This window comes from Bos mutus, chromosome 11 (assembly GCF_027580195.1).
Source record: "Bos mutus isolate GX-2022 chromosome 11, NWIPB_WYAK_1.1, whole genome shotgun sequence".
In the NCBI taxonomy this organism is placed as follows: Eukaryota; Metazoa; Chordata; class Mammalia; order Artiodactyla; family Bovidae; genus Bos; species Bos mutus.
In genome coordinates this window covers 6,210,530-6,233,271 of record NC_091627.1, presented here as the reverse complement: position 1 = coordinate 6,233,271, position 22,742 = coordinate 6,210,530, and the positions used below count along the sequence as shown (strand labels likewise).

General features: G+C 53.4%; 1 protein-coding gene across 1 annotated transcript in view; it reads left to right on the top strand.

The window, feature by feature from the left end:
• The window catches only part of HMCN2 (hemicentin 2), a 178,485-nt gene that overhangs the window by 145,651 nt on the left and 10,092 nt on the right, over positions 1 to 22,742 (top strand). Inside the window, exons 70-87 of the mRNA XM_070378841.1 lie at positions 127 to 208; positions 303 to 439; positions 1,044 to 1,185; positions 1,272 to 1,416; positions 2,199 to 2,326; positions 3,169 to 3,325; positions 4,151 to 4,272; positions 4,856 to 5,020; positions 6,298 to 6,405; positions 6,624 to 6,758; positions 7,121 to 7,255; positions 7,818 to 8,008; positions 9,699 to 9,912; positions 10,823 to 10,957; positions 12,154 to 12,344; positions 13,900 to 13,981; positions 17,812 to 18,081; positions 22,014 to 22,163. Coding sequence (XP_070234942.1) covers positions 127 to 208; positions 303 to 439; positions 1,044 to 1,185; positions 1,272 to 1,416; positions 2,199 to 2,326; positions 3,169 to 3,325; positions 4,151 to 4,272; positions 4,856 to 5,020; positions 6,298 to 6,405; positions 6,624 to 6,758; positions 7,121 to 7,255; positions 7,818 to 8,008; positions 9,699 to 9,912; positions 10,823 to 10,957; positions 12,154 to 12,344; positions 13,900 to 13,981; positions 17,812 to 18,081; positions 22,014 to 22,163 — 2,689 coding nt within the window. The remainder of the gene's footprint in view (positions 1 to 126; positions 209 to 302; positions 440 to 1,043; positions 1,186 to 1,271; positions 1,417 to 2,198; positions 2,327 to 3,168; positions 3,326 to 4,150; positions 4,273 to 4,855; positions 5,021 to 6,297; positions 6,406 to 6,623; positions 6,759 to 7,120; positions 7,256 to 7,817; positions 8,009 to 9,698; positions 9,913 to 10,822; positions 10,958 to 12,153; positions 12,345 to 13,899; positions 13,982 to 17,811; positions 18,082 to 22,013; positions 22,164 to 22,742) is intronic.

Genomic DNA, 22,742 nt, shown 5'->3' with positions numbered 1-22,742 from the left:
AAGGTGGGGTGGCAGGCAACAGGCCTGAGTCTGAATCCTGGGCCCTTAGCTGTGTAAGTGGGAAGCCAGGTCAGGAGCCAGGCAGGCTGGGGCCAGAGGCAGCTGCTCACCCTGCTCCATCCCCAGGTGAGCGATGCTGGGCTGTACACTTGCCTGGCCCACAGCCCTGCCGGAGAAGTTGAGAAGAGCTTCCGGATAAGAGTTCAAGGTATGGGGTGCCAGAGTTGGGGCAGGAGAGGAAGGCAGGGTGGGACAGGCAGAGGTGAGTCCCTCTTTCATGCCCTCTCTGCCTGCCCCACCAGCCCCCCCAAATGTCATTGGGCCCCATGGCCCCCGCTTTGTGGTTGGCCTGGCCCCTGGACAGCTGGTTCTAGAGTGCTCGGTGGAGGCAGACCCAGCACCGGAGATCGAGTGGCACCGAGAAGGCATCCTGCTGCAGGTGGGTGCCAGGCTGGGCATCCTGGGGCACTGCCTTCTGTCCCTTTCGGGCCCCAGACCCTGGGCAGACTGGCTCCCAGGTGCCAGGAGCCTGTTTGGTGCCAGCACTGTGCATACCTGCTCTCCTGATTGTTAAGTTATATCTCCACCCTGTTAAATTGTTATATTATCATTACCTCATATTGGTGATGGGGCCACTGAGACAAGGCTAAGGTTTGCACCCAGGACTTTTGATGCCTATCTGTACTGTACCTTTGAGCCAGGCCTCGTGACTGTGTGGCCTGGGGACCCTTCCTGAAGTTCTCTGTGCTCACCCCTGAAATGCGGCCCATTTGCAGCTGTGGATTCAAGGACTGTAGATCTGAGGGAGGCTCCAGCTCCTGCTTTGAGCGTGAGCCCCCTGCAACAGGCCCGAAGGCGGAGCTCCAGGGAGGATGCCCTTCCCTCCCAAAGGAGCCTGTTTCCCCAGAGAGTCCTCAGCTGGGCACAAGTGCAGGGGCTGTGGGCCAGTCCCACTGGTTCCATGACCCTGCCGCCCAGGGGGCTGGGCAGGGCCAGCCCCGCACTGATGAGGGTCTGCCACCGGGGGCGGGGGGTCTCTCCAGGCGGATGCCCACACCCAGTTCCCCGAGGAGGGCAGATTCCTCCAGCTGCAGGCCCTGAGCACGGCCGACAGCGGCGACTACAGCTGCACCGCCCACAACGCGGCGGGCAGCACCAGCCTGGCCTTCCACGTGGAGGTCCACAGTGAGTGCTCCTACCCTACCCGCCCTGCCCACCGTCTGGAGAGTGACGGACTCCCAACACCCGCTCCCTCTGTGCCCCTCCTCCAGCGGTGCCCACCATCCAGTCAGGACCACCCACAGTGAACGCCTCCGTGAACCAGACGACCCTGCTGCCCTGCCAGGCAGACGGTGTCCCCCAGCCCCTCGTGAGCTGGCTGAAGGACGGGGTCCCCCTCGATCCCGGGAGCACCAGGTGGGTGCTGGCAAGGGAGGGCCTTAGGGAGGGGCTCAGGTACCTCTCTGCAGGTTGTAAATGGAAGCCCACCTGGGCAGTTGGAGCAGAAAGGACATGGGTCTTCTCAGAACCCAAGGGCAGGTTCTCAGGGCCTGAGAACCCCTGTCTGTCTGTCTGTGTCTGGTTTTGACTCTTGTTTGCTAATCTCTGTTTCCGTGTGCAGGTTTCAGGCCTCTCTGTCCCTCAGATCAATTTTCTATACCTTCTTTTTCTGTGAACAGGTTAGGGATGCTCCCCCACCAGCCTCCCACACCACCCAAGTTATAACTCCTCTGTTCACACAAGTTGCAGAGCCTGGAGAGCTGTCTGTGAATCCCAGTTCCAAATTCCCAGGGCAGAGAATTCCATTGGCCCAGCCTGCGGGGCGTGTTTGTCCCCCGTCCAATCGGCTGTGGCCATGGGTGGGATCACAGAGTACAGACATGGCCCCCAGGAAAGGGCAGTTGCCAGATCTGATCTAGAGGCTGTTCTCAGAAGGAGTGGGGGTACCATTGCCCGCTGGCTCTTGGGGAGAGGCTGGGTCAAGGTGGGAGCATGGAAGGCTGGAAGCAGCCCCACTCACCCTTTCTGATTCTAGGTTGCCATGTGGGTTGCTGCCCACGGCCGTGACCCCCACCCCACCCCAACCTTGGCCTAAACCTGCAGGACTCCTGAGTTAGCACCTTCTTGCTGGAAAATTGAGGGACCGAGGGGAGGGTCTTGCTGGAGACACAACCAGGGGTCCCCGCCCTGTGTTCCAGGTTTCAAGTTCTGCCTGAAGGTTCCCTGAGGATCCAGCCAGTCCTCGCCGAGGACGCTGGCCACTATCTCTGCCTGGCATCCAACCCTGCAGGTTCCGATCGGCAGGGTCGTGACCTCCAGGTCTTTGGTAGGTAGACGAGGGAAGGTGTGTTTTTTGTTTCAGCACCCACTCCCTGTCGGGGCCAGGTCCTGCTTAGCTTCTGGGTCATCCTAGCTGTCAGGAGCCAAGAGCAATGGCCTCCAAATGTTTTTTTGACTATGAAGCCCATTGGTTAAAAGTTTTGAGTGTGTATACTCAAAGATGCATATTTATTTTTATGCAAACATATACACTTACTAGGAAGTGAAGTCGCTCAGTCGTGTCCGACTCTGCGACCCCATGGACTGTAGCCTACCAGGCTCCTCCGTCCATGGGATTTTCCAGGCAAGAATACTGAAATGGGTTGCCATTTCCTTCTCCAGGAGATCTTCCCAACCCAGGGTTTGAACCTGGGTCTCCAGCGTTGTAGACAGACGCTTTACTATCTGAGCCACCAGGGAACAGTTACTACTGTACTATTATATTGAGTGATAAAAGATGTACAAGCTGTATCACACTCAGAATCACTGAGCCAGAAGCTCTAATCTGCTCTTCAATCTGATTGATCACCTTGGTGGAGGCAGCTGAGACCTGGCCTCAGGCAGGCTGCTGGGGAATTTTGCCCTGGAGGCCCCATTCAAGGAGAGGTAGTTAGGGAGAAGCCAACCTCAAGGGTGAGCAAAGGTCCCATCACCCCAGCTTTGGGAGCCCATTGGAAGACCCACGTGGGGAGTTTCTCCTGCCTCCCTGTCCCTGCTTCCTCGGGGATGGGTTGAAGGGGATAAGAGTAAACCCTGCTCCTCGACTTCATCTCTGGGCACAGCCCCACCAGACCCCCTGCCCCTGCCCACATTCCACACCCTGTCTCCTGATCACTGCTTTCTCCCCAGAGCCTCCAGCCATCGCCCCCGGCCCCTCCAACCTGACCCTGACCGCTTACACCCCAGCCTCACTGCCCTGTGAGGCCAGTGGCTCCCCCAAGCCCCTCGTGGCCTGGTGGAAGGACGGACAGAAGCTGGACTTCCGCCTGCAGCAGGGCGCCTACAGGTGCTGAGCTGGTCCTTCCAGGGACTTTGTGAGATCCTCAGGGTGGAAGAGGGCTTGCCCATCTCACAGACGGGGAGCTGGGTCAGAACTGAGGTAGGGACTTGCTTGGGTCAGAACCGAGGTAGGGACGTGCTTGGGTCTCACTCACCAAAGCCAGCACCAGAACTTTTGTGTCCGGACCTCAGGGGGCAAGGAGGTCTTTACAGGAGATGCTCGGTAGGAGGTGGGGGCATTGGGGACATACAGCCAAATGGGGAATATATGGCCTTTGAAACCACTTCAGTCACTATTTCAAAACCCACCTAGAAGCTTAAGTTCATGCTGGCTGAGACTGAACCCGTATAGTGCCTGTAGCAGCCTTGGTCTCCTTGTTTCTCAAGTGTGATCCTGAACAGATCCCTGGGAGGATTGAGGGAGCCGGTTCAGCAGTGAATTCACCAGGTGTTTCTTGTATTAGGTGCCGGGTCATGTGGAGCTTTGTGATGAAACAGGCGTTCATTGGACACAAGCAGTTCTAATCAGGGCTTTGGATGTGGTTGTATTGCAGAAGTTATCCTAGGTGGTGACTTTAGAAAACGTTCTAGAGTTATGGAGAAACCCAGGCGCAGACATTAAAACGCCCACAAACTCAACAGCTAGACCTTAGAAGGTGGAAAATTCTAGGAGAAACTTTTTGAGTCGGCACTGGGGGCCAAAGACGGGAAGGGGAACAGTCTGGAGACACATGCCCTGCCTCCAAGTTCCCCAGGCGGGGAAGCCATGGCGGCTGGTTTCAGGTCAGCCAAGCCAGTCACTTAGCAGGTGACTGTCTGTCTGTCCATCCAGACTCCTGCCCTCCAATGCCTTGCTCCTTGAAGACCCCAGCCCCCAGGACTCAGCCCTGTTTGAGTGTGTGGTGAGCAATGGAGTGGGCGAGGCCCGCAAGCTCTACTGGGTGACGGTTCATGGTGAGTTCAGGGTCAAGGCTGACAGCTTATGGGAAATTCACAGTCAGGGGTGAAGGTTGAGGACAGTGTCTCCCTCTCCTGGGCGCTCTCTGCCTGCAAGGACCTGAGGGTTCCTCTCTTTGCTTCCTGAATCACCTCCTCCAGGAAGCCCTCTCTGATCCTTCCCTCCCACACTGACATAACCCAACTCCAGCACAGCCTGTGGGAGCTTGTAGGAGAGGCTTCTCCCTAAATCCAGAATGTTCTGAACCAAAATCTGACCTTGTCATCACCCCAGATAAAAGCCCCTCCCACCATGGCTGCCCATTGCCCTCAGGATAGAAAGCTCAGTGTCACTTGGGCTCACAAAGTCAGCCCTGCTGACCCCCAGGTTCAGCTCAGCTTTTTGCTCCTTACCTCGGGACCTTTGCACGTGCTGTTCCCTCTGCAGTGAACACTCTTCCCTTCACCCAGGCGCACCTGCTCTTCCTTCAGATCTCATCCCTGCTGTGCCCTTGTGTCTGGGTCCGTCTGTCCTTCTCATCCGCTTGGCCCCAGGGCTCTGCGTTCCCCAGGGGACCGCAAGCCCTGACCTGTGTTTCAGTGCCTCCCGCCATTGCCGACGACCAGACAGACTTCACCGCGACCATCATGGCACCCGTGGTCCTCACGTGCCACAGCACGGGTGTGCCAGCCCCGGTCGTGTCCTGGAGCAAAGCAGGCACCCGGCTGGGGGTGCGAGGCAACGGCTACCGTGTGTCTCCTTCAGGTGAGTAAGGCTGAGCCACGTGGACCTCTGCAGAGGGGACACTAAGGAACCCGGGCAGAGGCCGTGAAAGCAGCCCCCTGGGGCCTGGTGGTTGCGCAAGATGGAAAGTTCTGGCCCGACTCTGCCATTCCCTCACTGTGTGACCTGGGAGAACCCTCTGACCCTCTCTGAGTCTCCCCGTCCAATCACTGGAGTGTTGATATTCATCAGTCGGTCCTTGATGCTAGCTGGTAAATCCGTGCTGCTTAATGACAAAATGAGAAAGATAAGAGCTATGTGAGAGTTTTCATACAGCTGGTTTTAGCTCATTAGAATTGTCCTTTATCCTGAAACCGTGCTTTTCTTAATAATTTGGGGTCGAAAGTTTTTATGAGATTCAGGTGAAAGTAGATGTGATGTGACTTAAGTAGTAGTAGATGTGACTTAAGTGTCTGCTTGTCAAAATAAAAAGTTGGCAACTTTACGGGGATTCTCCAAATTAAATGTATTTGTTAGCTGATTGGTTAGGGAAATCCTAAAGTATGTGAACCGATGGCCAGATCTGTAATTGTCCAGCTCTTTCAAAGCAATAGACCTCTTCCTTCTGACTAGTGGCTATGAGGAAGCCGGACACGTGAGAGAAGCTAGGTTCTGGTTCCATTTGGAGCTGGGGTGGGTGCTGCAGAGTAGTCCAGAGTCAGGCGGGCCTCACTTCCCTTGCCCACTCAGGAGGCCCTCAGGGGTCTACAGGGGATGATTTAAAAACCACCTTACCTGACTCTTAAGGTGCAGCTTACAGCCTGGGAAGGTTAAAATGGTGTTCACTGAGCAGCCAACACTGAGGGAGAGAGGGCAAACGGAGGACAGAGGAGGTGGTAACCCAGGATGGCTTCCTGAAGGAGGCAAATGTTGAGCAGAGCACAAGGGTAACAGGGTGAAGGCCTGTGGAACCTTGCTAAGGTGGAGGTGGGCCAGGGATTCCAGGTGGGGCAGTGGCAGATTCAGGCACATCACACCTAGAAAAGCCTAAAGATCATTCTGTGTGATTCTACATTGTACACCTGGCCCAGAGACTGGAAGATGCAGAGAGCGGAAGGGACCTTCCCATGTTACGCTCTGGGCAGGGAGAGAGGCAGGCCCAGGTTCTCCCATTCTCCTTACAAATGGGCGGGGAGGCGGGTTGAGTGGCCCGCAACAGAGACACCAGGGTGGGATGTGTAAGAGCCCAGGTGGCTTCCTCCCTGGGATGTCCGTTCTGGGTCCCCTCATCCCTCTCTGTGCCCCATTCCCACCCACAGGGGCCCTGGAAATCGGGCAGGCCCTCCCCATCCACACTGGCCGCTACACCTGCGCGGCCCGCAACGCTGCAGGCATGGCCCACAAGCACGTGGTCCTCACTGTGCAAGGTAAGCGTCCCCAGGCCAGACAGCCGTGCCCTGGAGGCAGGGAGCAGATGGAGGGCTAGGGGATTCTCTGGGAGAAAAGACTCAGCCTGCCTATGCCCTCTGTTCCGAGGTTTCCGGAGCCCCCTATTCCCTTTAGAAGCCTTCTCTCTGGTGCTCAGACCGCCCCCCCCCCGGTTGGAGGTGTCCCCAGGGACCTCTGCTGCCCTGTTCCTTTGCAGCCTCCCCCGTGGTGAAGCCACTGCCCAGTGTGGTCTGGGCGGTGGCCAAGGAGGAGGTGCTGCTGCCCTGCGAGGCCTCGGGCATCCCTCGGCCGAGCATCGCCTGGCAGAAGGAGGGGCTCAGTGTGCCTGCAGGTGAGTCCCCTCTTGGGGTCCTCCTTCCTGTCCTGGGGCTGCCCACTCCTGCAGAGAGGTCTGGAAAGCCCGTGCCCTGCCCAGAGGCATGGCACTCACCTCCTGCCCTCCTGTCTTCCCTCACCAGCCCAGAGCCCTTCATTCTGCCTGAGCGCTCAGAGGCTGGGATGGGGGACTGAGGAGGGGGACAGCCCAGACGGGCTCTGGGTCCAGCTTCCAGGCTTACCCTGTCCCCCAGTCAGCCTGTGGCCACAGCAAGTCACTTGCCTGGTCAGACCAAACCACCCAAGCAGCCTTCCTGCCCTCCCCAAGGGTCCTGCTGCCTCAGCCACCAGCTCCCAATTCCTCCCCACCAAATCCAGGGGCCGGTACCCAGGTCCTCCCCGGTGGACAGCTGCGGATTATCCATGTCAGCCCAGAGGATGCTGGGAACTATTTCTGCCTCGCCCAGAACAGCGCAGGCAGTGCCGTGGGGAAGACTCGGCTGGTGGTGCAAGGTGGGCCCGGGGGGGTGACCAAAGTGGATCCCAGTGAGCTAAGGGCTTTGAGACTCCTGAGAGCCCCTCCAGTCTCTGCCTGGCTCTGGTCCCAGGTGGGGCATGTCCCTGCGTCCATGCCTATTCCAGCATGGCTGGTGGTTCTAGAAGGAATTCAAGGAACACATCTCCTATTTTCGCGCCCAAGGTCTGGCTTCAGACAGAAACTCCGGTCCTCTCTGCTTCCTCTGACCTCTCATGGGAAACGAGTCTGGTTGCTCTTCGTTCACGTTTGCTTTGCAGTAGCAACAGTCATTTCTGTGGTGTTAGTCCCTGTGTGTGCGTGTGTGTGAATGGGGTCACTGCATCACAGCTTCACCAAACGCAAGAAAATCCCCAGGTTGTGCCAGACCACGGGCAATGGCTTATGACCAGGGGACAGCGGAGTCGGGGGTGAGGGGGAAGGCAGCAGGTGAGGTGGAAGAAGGGGCTGAGGGTGTGCCAAGTGCCAAGGGCACTGGGACAGGGGCAAGCCACCCCAGGCCAGCCCCAGTTCCTGAGCGGACTCCCCTTCCCTGCACAGTCCCGCCTGCGATCAAGACTGGGCTCCCCGACCTGTCCATCACCGAGGGTGCCCACGCCCTCTTGCCCTGCACGGCCACCGGCAGCCCCGAGCCTAAGGTCACTTGGGAAAAGGATGGCCAGCCTGTGTCCGGAGCCAAGGGGAAGTTCACCATCCAGCCTTCCGGGGAGCTGTTGGTGAAAAACTCGGAGGTGAGGGTCTGGCCCCTGGGAGCAGAGGGAGATGATAGTCACAGCAGGAGCAGCAGACGCCTGCTGCGCACCGACTGTGTGTCATGCTCTGTGCTGAGCCCCGCGCAGCTTCTCAATCCTAGAATCTGGGCAAGCAGGTATTATCACCCCCGCTACAGATGAGGAAGTGCTTCCCCGGTGGCTCAGTGCTTAAGAATCTGCCTGCCAGTGCGGGAGACCCAAGTTCGATCCCTGGGTCAGGAAGATCCCCTGGAGAAGGAAATGGCAACCCACTCCAGTACTCTGGCCTGGGAAATCCCATGGACAGAGGAGCCTGGTGGGCTACAGTCCGCGGGGTCTGAGTCAGAAGCAACTTAGTGACTAAACAAGAACAGATGAGGAAACAGCTTCAGCATGTACCCAGGTGTCCAAGACACGCTGTTGCCAAGAGGCAGGATGGAGTTGAATCAGGGCCTCTGTGGCTAGTTCCTGGGGAGGGAAGGAGCCCTGGAGGGAGGGAGAGGGATGCGTGGCAATGACTTCATGTCCCCAAACTGCCCCTACTGTTCTCAACCTGAGCCACGGGCGTGAACGGGACCCGGGCCCCCTTTCCCTGTCAGCATGCATCATGTGCTATAATGAAGAAAAGTTGCTCTCCAGTCAGATGGGCGGCTGGCTGCTGGGCGGGCAAACCTAAGGGAGTCTCAGGGCCAGGGATCCTGCCACACAGGGAACCAGATGTGCAGTGGTGAGCCCTGTTGAGATCCCCGTCGGGACGTCTCCTCTCAGAGGACTGGCCTCAGGGGTGATGGATGAGCGAGCTCAGGTCCCGTCCTGCGCACATAAGAAGTGCTCAGCGAATAGTGACTGTTACAAGTGTGTGGTCAGGCCTGGATGATAAAGGCTGAAAATTCAATAAACAATCAAATGAAGAATTTTTTTAAAAAGGGAATTTTATTTGAGCCCAACTGAGGATTATAACCCAGGGGACCTGTTAGACATCAAAGACACAGTCGCATACATTTTTAGGACAAAAAAAACATACATCAAAATGAGATACAGGTATTGTAGATAAAATTCACCAAAGACACATACTCCAGGTAAGCACATACAAAGTGAGCAGCGAGTCACTGTGACCCGCTTAGAGAGCTGTAAAAGAATGCTTTTCTTTTAAGAAGTTATGTTGCTAGCATCAGAGGAAAGAAAAAAGATTGGTCTTTACGGCCAAGCATGCACATCCGTCTTTGAGGAGGTCTGGTTAATGAGTAAAGCACTTTAGGGAGGGGAAGGGGAGGCCCAAAAAGACACGGAGAGAGAATCTGGTGTTTCATCTTTCCTGTCCTGGCCTTAAAATATAAACTTCTTTCATCAAAGCACACAGCCAGGACTTCCCTGGTGGTCCAGTGGTTAAGACCCTGTGCTCCCAGAGCAGGGGGCGCGGGTTCCATCCCTGGGTGGGGAACTAAGATCCGGCAAACCGCACATGGCACGGCCCACAGAAAGAAAACCAGTGCCTAGCCATATGAAGGTGGCAGGGAGGTGCAACGGTGAAGCCGAGCCGTTTGCCAGCTGTGTGACCTGGGGCAAGTCACTTTGCCTCTCTGGGCAGCATGGTCCAAGGGAACCTTCCAGGGAGCAGGTCCCCAGGGAACATGCTGGCCAGTGCTGGAGAGGGAGCAGATCTCAGGCTGACCCGTACCTTTGCCCACAGAGCCAGGACGCTGGCACTTACACCTGTACTGCTGAGAACGCCGTGGGCCGTGCCCGCCGCCGAGTGCATCTCACCATCCTGGCCCTGCCTGTCTTCACCACCCTGCCCGGGGACCGCAGCCTGCGCCTCGGGGACAAGCTGTGGCTTCACTGTGCGGCCAGGGGCAGCCCTACACCCCAAATAGGCTGGACCGTCAACAACCGGCTGGTCACAGGTCTCGGCCTGCTGGGGGCGGGCGGGACAGGGACCCGGGACCCTGGGAGGTTGAGGAGGATGGGGAAGAGGGTGCCAGTCAGCCTGTGGGTTCTGGGTCTCCAGACTTGGCCCTGCGTGGGGGGAACAGGGCAAACACACGTGGCCCTACGTGACCAGTCACAGGTCAGATCTGACAAGAAGCCGCCTGCAAAAAAGACTCAACCCTGGAGACCTCTGGGCCAGGAACAGGGACCAAGCTCCAGCCCAACCCCTCAGCAAACTCCTTTCCTGGGGGGCTCTTTCCTTCCACCTGCACCTCAGGCTCTATTTTGGGAGGCCCAAGGGTTGGATAGCATCACTGACTCAATGGACACGAACCTGGCAAACTTGGGGAGATAGTGAGGGACAGGGAGGCCTGGCATGCCTCAGTCCATGGGGTCGCAGAGTCGGACGTGATTTAGCGACTGAGCAACAGCAAGGTCTATCCAGGCCCCGTGGTATATAGAGTAGGTGCTCAACAAGTGTCTGTTGAATGGATGAGTTGCTAAGCACTTGCCCTTATTCCTAATGTAGGGACGTGTCTAATGATAGGGAAATCAAAGGCTGGCCATAGCACCTATCTGTATGTAAATCATGGCATCATCTCTACAAGTGTCTCGTGTTAATAGGTCCCCAAAGACCTAACCCGGGCCACTCATCAAACTCAGCGTGAACTTGAAAATGAGAAAAGGCAGGTCCTCAGCTGCATCCTCTAACATGGCCTGTGCCTGCCATCATCAGGTCTGACTTGCTTAGGCTTCCAGCAGAGAAAGGGACACTGCCTTCATGAAGCACCTGCTGGATACCCAGGCCCGAGTTAAGTGTTCCAGGCAGGAGGTCCCGGCACCCTGAGCCTGGAGCTCCACAGGGCGTCTCTTTCTCTGCCACAGAAGGGGTGTCCGAGCAGGACGGGGGCAGCACGCTGCAGCGGGTGGCAGTCACCAGAGAGGACAGCGGGGCCTACGTCTGCTGGGCGGAGAACAGAGTGGGCCGTGTGCAGGCGGTCAGCTTCGTCCACGTGAAGGGTAGGGAGTGACCCCCTCGTCTTTCTCCAGACTTCTGCTGACCCAGTTTAGTGGCTTTTCTAAGAAACCAGCCTCCTAATCTCTGAATCAGTACCTCTCCACCCTGGTTGGGCTTTGGAATCTCCTGGGGGATTTCATAAAACCCCGAGGCCCAGATTTCACCTGACCAGTAAAGACGAGGCCCCAGCATCAGTATTTTTCACCCTCCCCAGATGTCTTGGGCCTTCCAAGGTGGCAGTAGTGGTAAAGAACCCGCCTGCCAATGCAGGTAGATCTAAGAGATGAGGGTTCAATCCCTGGGTCAGGAAGATCCCCTGCAGGAGGCCATGGCTACCCACTCCAGTATTCTTGCCTGCAGAAGCCTTGGACAGAGGAGCCTGATGGGCTACAGTCCATAGGGTTGTAGAGAGTTGGACACAAGTGAAGTGGCTTAGCATGCCCAGATGCCCCGAGTGTAGGTAGAATGAGATCTGACCCATTGACCTTCAGCACTACCCTCAGCTGAACAGGGTAAGTGTGGGAGGGGCCCAGGGGCCTGGCAAACAAAGTGAGAATCTCGCCAGTCTTCCAGTTGCCCCCCACAGCCCTCCTCCCCCAGGAGCAGCCCAGTAACCCTCATGGCACCATGACTTGTAGATTCAACTTTAGGATGGGAGGATGGGGCCCAATGGACAGATTGAGCTGCCCACAGCACCAGGACTCTACTGTTGGTAGATTCAACCTCAGGAAACCAGCAAGGGTGAAAACCGGCACAGGGCAGCCAAGAGTGGTTTAAGTGTTGCGTGGAATGAGAATTGGAGATGTCTTAGTGTTGCTGTGTCTGACAGAGGTGTCCTAATGATCATGTCGTCTTTGTTTTCCAAAGTACCCTACGAGTATATGACACTCATACCATTTCTCGCCTCCTGTGCCTGTCTCAGGCATCACTAATCAATCGTAGCACTATTCCCACTCAGCTTCAAATCCTTCTCAGCACGGTGTTCCTGGCAGCCACTGCCAAGCTAGTGCACTTGACCCATGACATGGAAGTTGTTTGCTATCCCAAATGAGTTAACTTTACACAGCCATGCCAAACCAGCAGAAGCCTCTGTGGGTCTTTGGGGTCTGGCAGGCAAGCCTTTGGGGATGGATTCGTGGGAGGCTTAACCTAAAGGAAATCTCCTTTCTGAGCCCCTGTCTGATGTCACCTGACACAGAGGCCCCTGTCCTACAAGGGGAGTCATTTTCCTACCTGGTGGAACCCGTCGGAGGCAGCGTCCGGCTGGACTGTGCGGTCCGTGGAGACCCGACGCCTGACATTTACTGGATCAAAGATGGCCTTCCGCTGCGGGGCGGTCGGCTCCGGCACCGGCTGCAGAATGGCTCACTGATCATCCGCAGGACGGAGGCAAGGCGGGGCCCGGGGCTGGGCTGGGGCCACCCAGGACAACCTCTGCTCTGTCTGATGGCCCGAGACAGTTGTTCAGTAGGTTGGCACCACCTGATACAGTCTACAAAGCACTTTCCTGCCCATACCCAGAGATTCTCCCCCAACTAACTAGGGCGACCTCCAGCCAATGACTTCACTTCTCTGCACCTCAATCACCTTATCCATTCAATGGGGCTAATAATCATCCCACGTCATAGATGTGCAGTGAGATGACCCACACCAGGTATCTGCGAGTGACTGGCCCCTCGGTAATGCTAATATATATAATTGACAACCACCCCGTGGAGCAGAGTAAGCAGATAAGAGTGCCCCGTTTTACAGATGAAGACACTGAGGGTCAGAAAGGCCCCCAGTCAATAAGCACCTGAGTCAAGACCCCACCCCAGGTAGCCTGATTCCTATTCCACACTGTTTCCAAAACCTCGAGCTCAGAGGCAGTCTCTGCTTGCTCACCTTTGCTTCTGTGTCCCAAGTCCCAGTGGCTGCGCAGAAACCCACAGTTCGGGGCTGTCATGGACTCACTTTAGAGGTCCTTGATCTCACTTATTTGGGAGCCTGTCTCAGACTGGTATCAAGACAGCTATAGTAGCAGCGACAGGGCTTCCCTGACCTGCATATTTACATTGTGGGGCCAGGCACTGTGCCTCCACTTAGTAAGTGTGATCTCATTTGATGCTTACAACGATCCTATCATCCCCATTTTAGAGATGGGGAAACTGAGTCTCCAGAGACATGGTCATGCTCTAGTAATGGGTTCAAGGTGCTAAGCAGGGGAGCCAGAGCCGGTCTCATCTTGGACTGACGCCCAACTTGGCACTCCTAATTGCATGCCATGCCTCCCGCTTAGAGTCCCTTGGGAGTGGCCTCCCGGATATGATCTTCTGGGTGTGGACCCTGGCCTTGGCTGCCCCTAGCTCCATCTCATGGCGGTACTGCCCCTCGGAAGTGAATCTGAGCCAGCATTCTTCCCGAGTTGCCTCATTGCCGTGGTCATGGATATCCTAGGACGAAGTCTTCCCTTTCACCAGGGCCAGGAAGTGCTGCAAACCCTCCCTCCTACCCCGGAAGTCTTGCAGCTGTGCACCCAAGGAGCCTGCAGTTCAGAAACCTGTTCTTTCTAACTCAGTGTTGCCCAGACTTTTTTTTTTTTTAAAGGCATCCCTAATGATGTGCTGTGGTGTCATAATACTTTAATGTACATAATTTAGAAGAGGTGGATCTCAAGCATGCTTTGGCAGCATATGGCTCCACTTAGAGTCATGAACCGCCACCACCCTTAAGCTGCAAGTATGAAAGGGGCAGGGTTTCCTCTCTGGATTCTACAGCGTAGCGGCCACGTCTGCCCAGCTGATGGAATGCGTGGGCCCCTGGCTGGTTTGGGCTCTCAGCTCCTTCCCGGTTAGGTGGGCCTTGCTCCAGGGGCCCCTTCCTGTGTCCAGCTGTCCCCAGATGCTCCCCGCCGCCCTCGCCCTCCTCTCCTGAACTCCATGCCCCCTCCTGTGCCCGCCTGCAGATGGACGACGCAGGACAGTACCAGTGCCTGGCAGAGAATGAGCTGGGCGCGGTGGAGAAAGTGGTGGTCCTTGCACTGCAGAGTGAGTCTCCAGCCCACATTTCCTGGGCCCTGGGCGGGGGGCACCAGGTGACGGGGGTCCTCAGGGGGCAGCTGTGCTGAGGCTGTGGCTGTCTGATGGGACAGGAAGGCCAGTCTGAATATTTACTCAGAACACGCAGTTGAAGTCCCATGAATTGTCTCTGCAACGTGGGATGGGAATCAGAGGCTGGTGAGTCCTGGGTACCCAGCGGCCAGGCCTGGGGGAACCTGTTATGCAGAACTCAAGGGACTTCCCTGGTGGTCCGCTAGTTAAGTCTCCACGCTTCCGATGCAGGGGTATGGGTTTGATCCCTGGCTGGGCAACGAAGATCCCACACGCTGCAAGGCACAGCCAAATAAATAAAAAGTTAAAAAAAAGAACTCAAAACTGTCACCAAGATGATCACGACAGCTCCTACATTTGCCAAGCAGCTTATAACTAACAAAGCACCTTGTGAGCCTCAAAATAACCTTATGAAACAGTCTAAATAGGAATTTTAAAAGTTTTTATTGGAGTATAGTTGATTTACTAGTATAATGTTGTGTTAGTTTCTGCTGTACAGTAAAGTGGAACAGTCATGCATACACATATATCCACTCTTTTTTAAGATTCTTTTCCCATGTAGGTCATCCCACATGGAGTATGGAGTGCCCTTTGCTATGCAATAGGTCCCTGTTAGTTATCTATTTTACATGTAGTAGTGTGTATATGTGCAGAAGGCAATGGCACCCCACTCCAGTACTTTTGCCTAGAAAATCCCATGGACGGAGGAGTCTGGTAGGCTGCAGTCCATGGGGTGGCTAGAGTCGGACACAACTGAGCGACTTCACTTTCACTTTTCACTTTCATGCATTGGAGAAGGAAATGGCGACCCACTCCAGTGTTCTTGCCTGGAGAATCCCAGGGATGGGGAAGCCTGGTGGGCTGCCGTCTATGGAGTTGCACAGACACGACTGAAGTGACTTAGCAGCAGCAGCAGCAGCAGTGTGTATACGTCAATCCCCATCTCTCAGTTTGCCCCTCCCCCCAACTCTGGAATGAAATAATGCCATTTGCAGCATGAATGGACCTAGAGCTTGTCATAGTGAATGAAGTAAATTAGACAGAGAAAGACAATACCATATGGTACTGCTTATATGTGGAATCAGAAAAATATGGTACAAATGAATGTATTTACAAAACAGAAATAAATAGGGATTTTTAATGAAACTCTTGTGTGAAGATTAACACACAAGGAGGAGGGCACATGTTGCAAGAGCACAGCTCAGTGAATGTTCGTCACACGATCCAGAACCAGAGCAGTGTCAGCTCCCAGACCCTCCCCCCATCACGCCACCTTCCGGGCTCTACCCCCCTCCCAAGGGAATCACTGTCCAGAGCTTTGCCTTTTAAAAAAATATAGCTTTATTGACACACAATTTATATGCCATAAAATCCACCCATTCACATTAAAAACGCCCCACCCTTGAAAAAGAAGGAAGCTCTGTCACATGCTATGGCATGGGGGAACCTGGAGGACGTTACGTTAAATGAGCCAGTCACCAAGAGACAGATACTATGTAATTCTAATTGTATGAGATCCCTAGAGTAATCAGATTCATAGAAACGGGTAGTAAGACGGTGGGGGCCAAGGGCTGGGTGCAGGAAATGTGGATTTAGTGTTTAATGGATACAGAGTGTCGGTTTGGCAAAATGAAAAAGTTCTGGGGGTGAACGGTGGTGACAGTTGCACGAAATGCAAATACACTCAACACGACTGAACTGTGTCCTTAGCAATGAGCAAGATGGTAAATTTTATGTTATATGGTTTTTACACAATTTTTTCCTATCCTCACTGCGTGGCATGTGGGATCCTAGCTCCCTGACCAGGGATCGAACCCACACCACACTGGAGGCATGGAGTCTTAACCACTGGACCTCCAGGGAAGTCCCCACAGGTTTTCAAGTGAGAAAATTCACACGCGGGAGTGGAATTGCCGTGCTGGCTGCGGGAGACTACACGTGGCTCCCGAAGATGCGGCCACATCCTAGTCTCCAGGACCTGTGATTCTTATTTTTTTAATTTACTTTTTATTTTATATTGGAATATAGTTGATTGATAGTGCTATGTTCATTTCAGATGTATAGCAAAGTGATTCAGTTATACATATACACGTATCTCTTCTTGGTCGGATCCTTTTCCCATGTAATATTATCTTACTTGGAAAAAGAATCTTTGCAGATGCAATTAAGTTAAGGATCTTGAGATAAGGAGGTTGTCTCGAATCATCTTGGTGAGCTCTGAATGCTAGCAAGTGTTCTTGTAAGAGAGAAGCAAAGGGGCATTAGAGAGAGACACACACACATACACACACACACACACACACACACACACACACACAGGGAGGAAGCAAGAGGAGGGAATAAGATGTTAAGATGGAGGTAGACGGTGCAGTGATTCAGCTACGGGATTCAAGCCACTGATTGCCAGAAGCCCCCCGAAAGCTGTAAGAGGCAAGGAACAGCTCCTCACATGGAGCCCTGAAACGATTAACCTGGGACTCCTGGCCTCCAGAACTGTGTGAGAACAAATTTTTGCTGTTTTAAACCATTCAGTCTGTGGCCATTTGTTTCAGCAGCCACGGGAAACAAATACGCTGGCAAACGGTTTCCGTGGTGATGACACGCTTCTCCCCCTGCAGGGTGAGAGTTTGGCTGGGCCTCACCAGCACTGGGCATTCTTCATCCTTTTCATTCTAGCCGCTCTAGGGGGTCCGTAGTAGTGAGTAGACAGGAATGATTATTTTCAGAGGAGAAACCTGAGGATCAGGGCGTGACTCGTGAGAACCACTCACCTGTGGGTGAGAGAGCCCACGTCTGCCGTGTACCCTGGTGTCAAGCAGAGGCACTTCTAGCAGATGGCAGGGCTTCACTGGGAACAAGCTCAATGTCCTCTAATAGGGACCCGGTTCAGCAAATTGTAACCTGCCCACACAGGAACACCAAGTGGTCACTAAAGACGCATATTGAATGCCAGGAAAGGTCCTTATGATCTGTTATAGAATTAAGGAAGAAGAAAGAGAAAGAAGGGCGATCTGAGCACATTCTCATCAGGAAACACTGTCAAGAAGGAAATACTCCGAAACGAGTATTAGAGTGGGAGGGTGCTTTGCCTCCGTGTTTTCTAGTCTGTCTGAATGAATACCGGCCACTTGAATACAGGCACACCTCGTTTTATTGTGCTCCACTTTATTGCACTTTGCCAATACTGCATTTTTTACAAACTGAAGGCTTGTGGCAGCCCTGCGTCGAGCAAGTCTGCTGGCACCACTTTCCCAACAGCATTGGCTCACTTAGTATCTCTGTGTCACATTATGATGATTCTCGAACTAGTTCAAACTCTCCCACCAAAAAGATTGTGACTCACTGAAGGCTCAGATGATGGTCAGCATTTTTAGTCATCAATTATTTTGAAATTAAGATATATAGATTGTACTTTTTGGCATAATGCTATTGCACACTTAAGACTACAGTATATAGTGTAAACTTTTTTTTCCTTCTTATTTTTTTTTGTCCGCATCACATGGCATGCGGGACCTTAAATTCTCTGACCAAGGATCAAACCCGTGCCCCCTGCAGTGGAGGTGTGGAGTCTTAACCACTGAACTGCCAGGAAATTCCCTAAACATACTTTCTGTATGCACTAGGAAACCAAAAGGTTCATGTGATTTGTTTTATTATGATCCTTGCTTTGTTGCCATGGTCTAGAACTGAACCTTCAATATCTGCGCGCTGAGCCTGTGTGCAAAAATACTGAAATGTTCCTGAAAGCTGTCCTGGGCCTCCCGCAGGTGCCCCGGTGTTCCAGGTGAAGCCCCAGGACGTGACAGTGAGATCTGGGGATTCTGTGGCCCTGCGGTGCCAGGCCTCCGGAGAGCCGGCACCCACGATGGAGTGGCTGCGAGCGGGCCAGCCCGTGCGGGCCAGCCAGCGGCTCCAGACCCTGCCAGACGGGAGCCTGTGGCTGGAGCGAGTGGAGGCCGGAGATGCGGGCCCATATGAGTGCGTTGCTCACAACCTCCTGGGCTCTGCCACGGCCCGGGCGTTCCTGGTCGTGAGAGGTATGGGGCACCCCTGCCCAGGTCTTCATGGATGGGGGTGGGATCCCTTGCCTGATGGGGATCTGTGTGTTGCTTGGGGGGCTCCTGGATCAATATCCTGTCAGCTCCCTGACTCTTCTTTTTGCCTGGAGTCACAGACTTAGAATGAACCAGCTCAAAGGGCCTTAATGGTCATCTTGTCTACCCTACCCTTTACACTTGGAGAAACTGAGGCTCTGAAATGCTGGGTGTTTGCCCCTCCTCTTGGATCCTAGCCCTTCCAGCTTAACTGGCACTCACTGGTGTGCTTTGATTGGACACAAAGGATTGAGCATGTGCGTGCTCAGTCGCTTCAGTTGTATCTTGTGATTCTATGGACTGTAACCCACCAGGCTTCTCTGTCCATGGGGATTCTCCAGGCAAGAATACTGGAGTGGGTTGTCATGCCCTCTTCCAGGAGATTCTTCTCGATCCGGGGATCGAACCTGCGTCTGCCTGCATCTCCTGCATTGCCAGGCGGGTTCTTTACCCATTGAGCCACCTGGAAAGCCCCTTTGGGCACACACGATCCTATAATGTGGCAGAGTAAAGCAAGGGTGTCCATTGTGCCCACCTTGGGGGTTGTGGTGAAGTCTGTGAATTAGAGTTGCTCCAAGCTCTGCCTGGCCGTGGTAGGTGGTCAGTAATGGATGCTACCTCCTGCTGTAACTAAACCCTGACATCTCAGGTCTCCTCAGTCAGCTTATGTTTCCTTTAGGTCAGATCAAACTTTAAAATTTGGTAAAGGACTATGCTGAGAAACTGCACTAAAATGACTGAGATTGCATAAAAGAAAGTCACAAAATATATTCTTTCTGTGCATCTGTAGGAAATACTCCATATTTGTGGCTCTGTAGCTCTGTCCCTGTCCATGGCAGACATCACTAATCTATCACCACCCACAACATCAGATTCCTTCTCCACAGAGCACTTCTCCATGCAGCACCTCCGCACTGACTTGATTGGGAATCGACACTTGACCACTTGAAAACCCACTCAAAACCCACTGCCAACCAACAGTGGGACTCTTTCTGGCCTTTTTGGTCTCCTCATCTCCTGCAGGGGATGGAACACAGACACATGCAGTTCTGAAAACCCAGTGGTTCTCTGACACCCAGCCACAGATGCTGTCTCTAGAGCAACTGCAGGTCTGAGCAGACCTTCCCTTTATTTCAGTTCTTACCCTGTCCTGTTGAAAAGCTCCCACCCCAACCACAGAGCTCTTCACATGGCCTCTGGGTTAGTTTCCTGAATGTGCTATAACAAAATAGCACAAACTGGGCGGCCTGAAGCAACAGAAATGTATGATCTCACAGGAGGGTGGAAATCTAAGATCAAGGTGTCAGCATGGTTGGTTGCCTCTAAAATCTGTAACAGAGAATCTATCCAGCCCTCTCCTCTAGCTTCTGGTAGTTTGCTGGCAGTCTTTATTTTGATTTTGATTTTTTGGCCACATCACATGGCCTGCAGTATCTTATTCCTTGACCAGGGATCAAACCCAAGGCCCCCACAAAGGCAGTGCAGAGTTTTATCCACTGGATCGGCAGAGAAGTCCCTGGTGACAGTCTTTAGACCCCCTTGGTTGTAGAAGCATCACTTTGGTCTCTGCCTCTATGATCACATGGCATTCCTCCTGTGCTCATGTCTGTCTTAAAATTCTCCTTTATATAAGGATCCCAGTCCTATCAGATTCAGAGAAGGCAATGGAACCCCACTCCGGTACTCTTGCCTGGAAAAATCCCACGGACTGAGGAGCCTGGTAGGCTGCAGTCCCTGGGGTCGCAAAGAGTCGGACATGACTGATCAACTTCACTTTCACTTTTCACTTTCATGCATTGGAGAAGGAAATAGCAACCCACTCCAGTGTTCTTGACTGGAGAATCCCAGGGACGGATGAGCCGGGTGGGCTGCTGTCTATGGGGTCGCACAGGGTCGGACACGACTGAAGCGACTTAGCAGCAGCAGCATATCAGATTAGGGCCTACTTTCCTGACCTCATGTTAACTTGGTTACCTCTGTACAGACCCTATCTTCAAATAAGGTCACACGCTCAGGTACTGAGGATTAAGACTTCAACACATCTTTTTAGGAGGACACAGTTCAATCCATAACAGCTTCCTTACTTTTTTAATGGAAACAACTAATTTTTATTATTATATTAACTCATATATGTTAACTGTAGAAAGGCCAGAAAATTTTTTTTAAATCCATGAAGATAAAAATAGTGATCAGTTATCTCTGATAATTCAGTTATCAGAAATAGCTCAGGTAATTATTAGGGGTGTATATTTGTACCCTTTTCTCTGAATGTAAAGATATATATTTTTTTTCTTTTTACAAATGTGTTCAAATGTACAAGTTGTGTTTACAAACTGCCATCTTTCTTACTCTATTACAGACAATATTCCGTGACAGTAAGCCTAGTCCACACCTGTGATGGTTTCATATCATTTCATAGGAACATTTTCATTTGTAATAGAAAACAATTTTTTTGGCTGCACCACACGGCAGTGAGATCTTCCTTGATCAGGGATTGAACCCATGCTGCCTGAGTTGGGAGTGCTGAGTCTTAACCCCAGGACCACCAGGGAAGTCCCACAGGAACATTTTTTAAAACATAATTGCTGTTGGCTTCATTAAACAAGCAACAGGTTTTTCCTTTCCAGTTTCCCCTCTGAAAACCATCCTGTAGTACACATCTCTGTGTGCTGGCCTGAATATTTCTACAGGATACACTCCTTCAGGAGACATTGCTAGGTAAAAGATGTCCAAAGGCTTTGAGGCCCACTACCCCTCTCCAGGATGGGGGGAGCATCCTGGCCTTGTGGGGGACAAGAAGCTGCTGAGTCACCCCGCATCTGAGGAAGTTGACAGTGGCTTGTCATCCCTGACCTCCAGTTTCTGTCCCCTTCTACAGCTGCCAGGGCCATAGTGCTGCCGTTTTACCTGCTGCTCCCAGTTCCTTCCTTGCCCCCTTATTACAAGGCCAGGGTTAGGTTCATGGCCTTTCCCTATTCCCCCGATAAACCCCAGAGCTGCAGATATTGACAGGAGACATCCCAGATGGGCATCAAATCTCATCAAACCCCAGCAGGCAATGGCACTGCTTCCTGGAATCCAAAATCAACCAGCCCCCTGATTTACCCACTTAGGATCTTGGCAGTTGAGTGTTTTATGTTATTTTTTCGACAGATCATTGGCAATTTCTTGTTAATTTCCCCTGAGGGCTGGTGAGTGGAGAGTCAGACTAGCTTCTGTTCTCTTGCCCCCTGGAATGCCATCTGTCCAGACGAGACAGCTGGCCCATTAGGCAGAGGAAGCACCCCCCTGTGCCCGTACCGTCCATTTGATTAGTGTTCAAGAGCGTCTGCCAGCAGACTGCCTGGCGGCTGCTAGAAACCCAGCCCAACCCAGCAGGGCCAGCGGCAGGGTGGCTGGAGCCAGGACTACACTGATGGAATGGGAGGTGTTCAGGTGGTGGCATCTAGTTCCTGGCTCGGTGCCCTGCCTCTCTACCCTGGCTCCTCCGGTGTGCCAGCCACCACCCCCCATCACCTGGCATTTTAGAACCCAACAGGTATTTGGCACATCTGTGGTCCCACCTCTTCATTTTATAGAGGAACCAACTCCAGTGTGGCATGGGAGCCTGACTTGCCCAGCTTTTCAAGAAGGTGTTGGAATGAGAAGCTGGAACCATCTCTGCAAGGGCTTCCTCTTAAATGCCCCCCGTCTCTCTCGAAGCCAGGATCCCCTAGGTGTCGAATTCATCACCCACGAGCTGTGTGTCCTTGAGCAAGTCCCTGCCTCTCTCTGAGCCTCAGTTTACTCCTTCAGGAAAATGGACAACAGCACCTGCGTAGCCTTGAGGGCACAGAGGCGGATAGTGTCCCTCTCGTTCTCTTCCTTCCTCACAGGAGAGCCCCGGGGGAGCCGGGGCAGCATGATCGGGGTGATCAACGGCCAGAAATTTGGTGCAGCCGTCCTCAACACCAGCGTGCAACAGGAGGCACGTTCCGGGGTCCCCACAATCCGCAGCAGCATCAGCCACATCCCCACAAGTGTGGGTAAGTGGGGGCCAGAAGACCCTCTGACTCCAGCTGAATCCAAACCAAAGTAGGTGGAGGTGGGGACCACTTCCTTCCCACCCCACAGCCCCCAACCAAACAAAATAAACTGCATTTAAAATCAGCCCAAGGGGGACTTGCCTGGTGGCCCAGTGGCTAACACTCTACGCCCCCAATGCAGGGGGCCGGGGTTTGATCCCTGGTCAGGGAACTAGATCCTGGATGCTGCAACTAAGACCTGGAGCAGCCAGATATATTTTTTAAAAACATCAGCCTGACAGAGTGTGAAATGACCAGGTTTATATGAATGCAGGGTCAGATCGTGCCTTTTTGCCCCCATTGATTGCCGTGGGAGGTTTTCTCCACTGTTAAGGCAAGAGCTGCCAGGGAAGCCGAGGGATCATCAGTAAGAAGTGAGGGATTCAGGATGGAGGGGACAGACATGGGGAACGTAGAGAATAAAATTATCTAGAAGGCCTGGAGAATCAAGAAATGTCCACTCACAAACAGATTCATAAAGTGGTGTGTTCTAAGCAGATGGGCTTCCCAGGTGGTACTAGTGCGAAGACCCCACCTTCC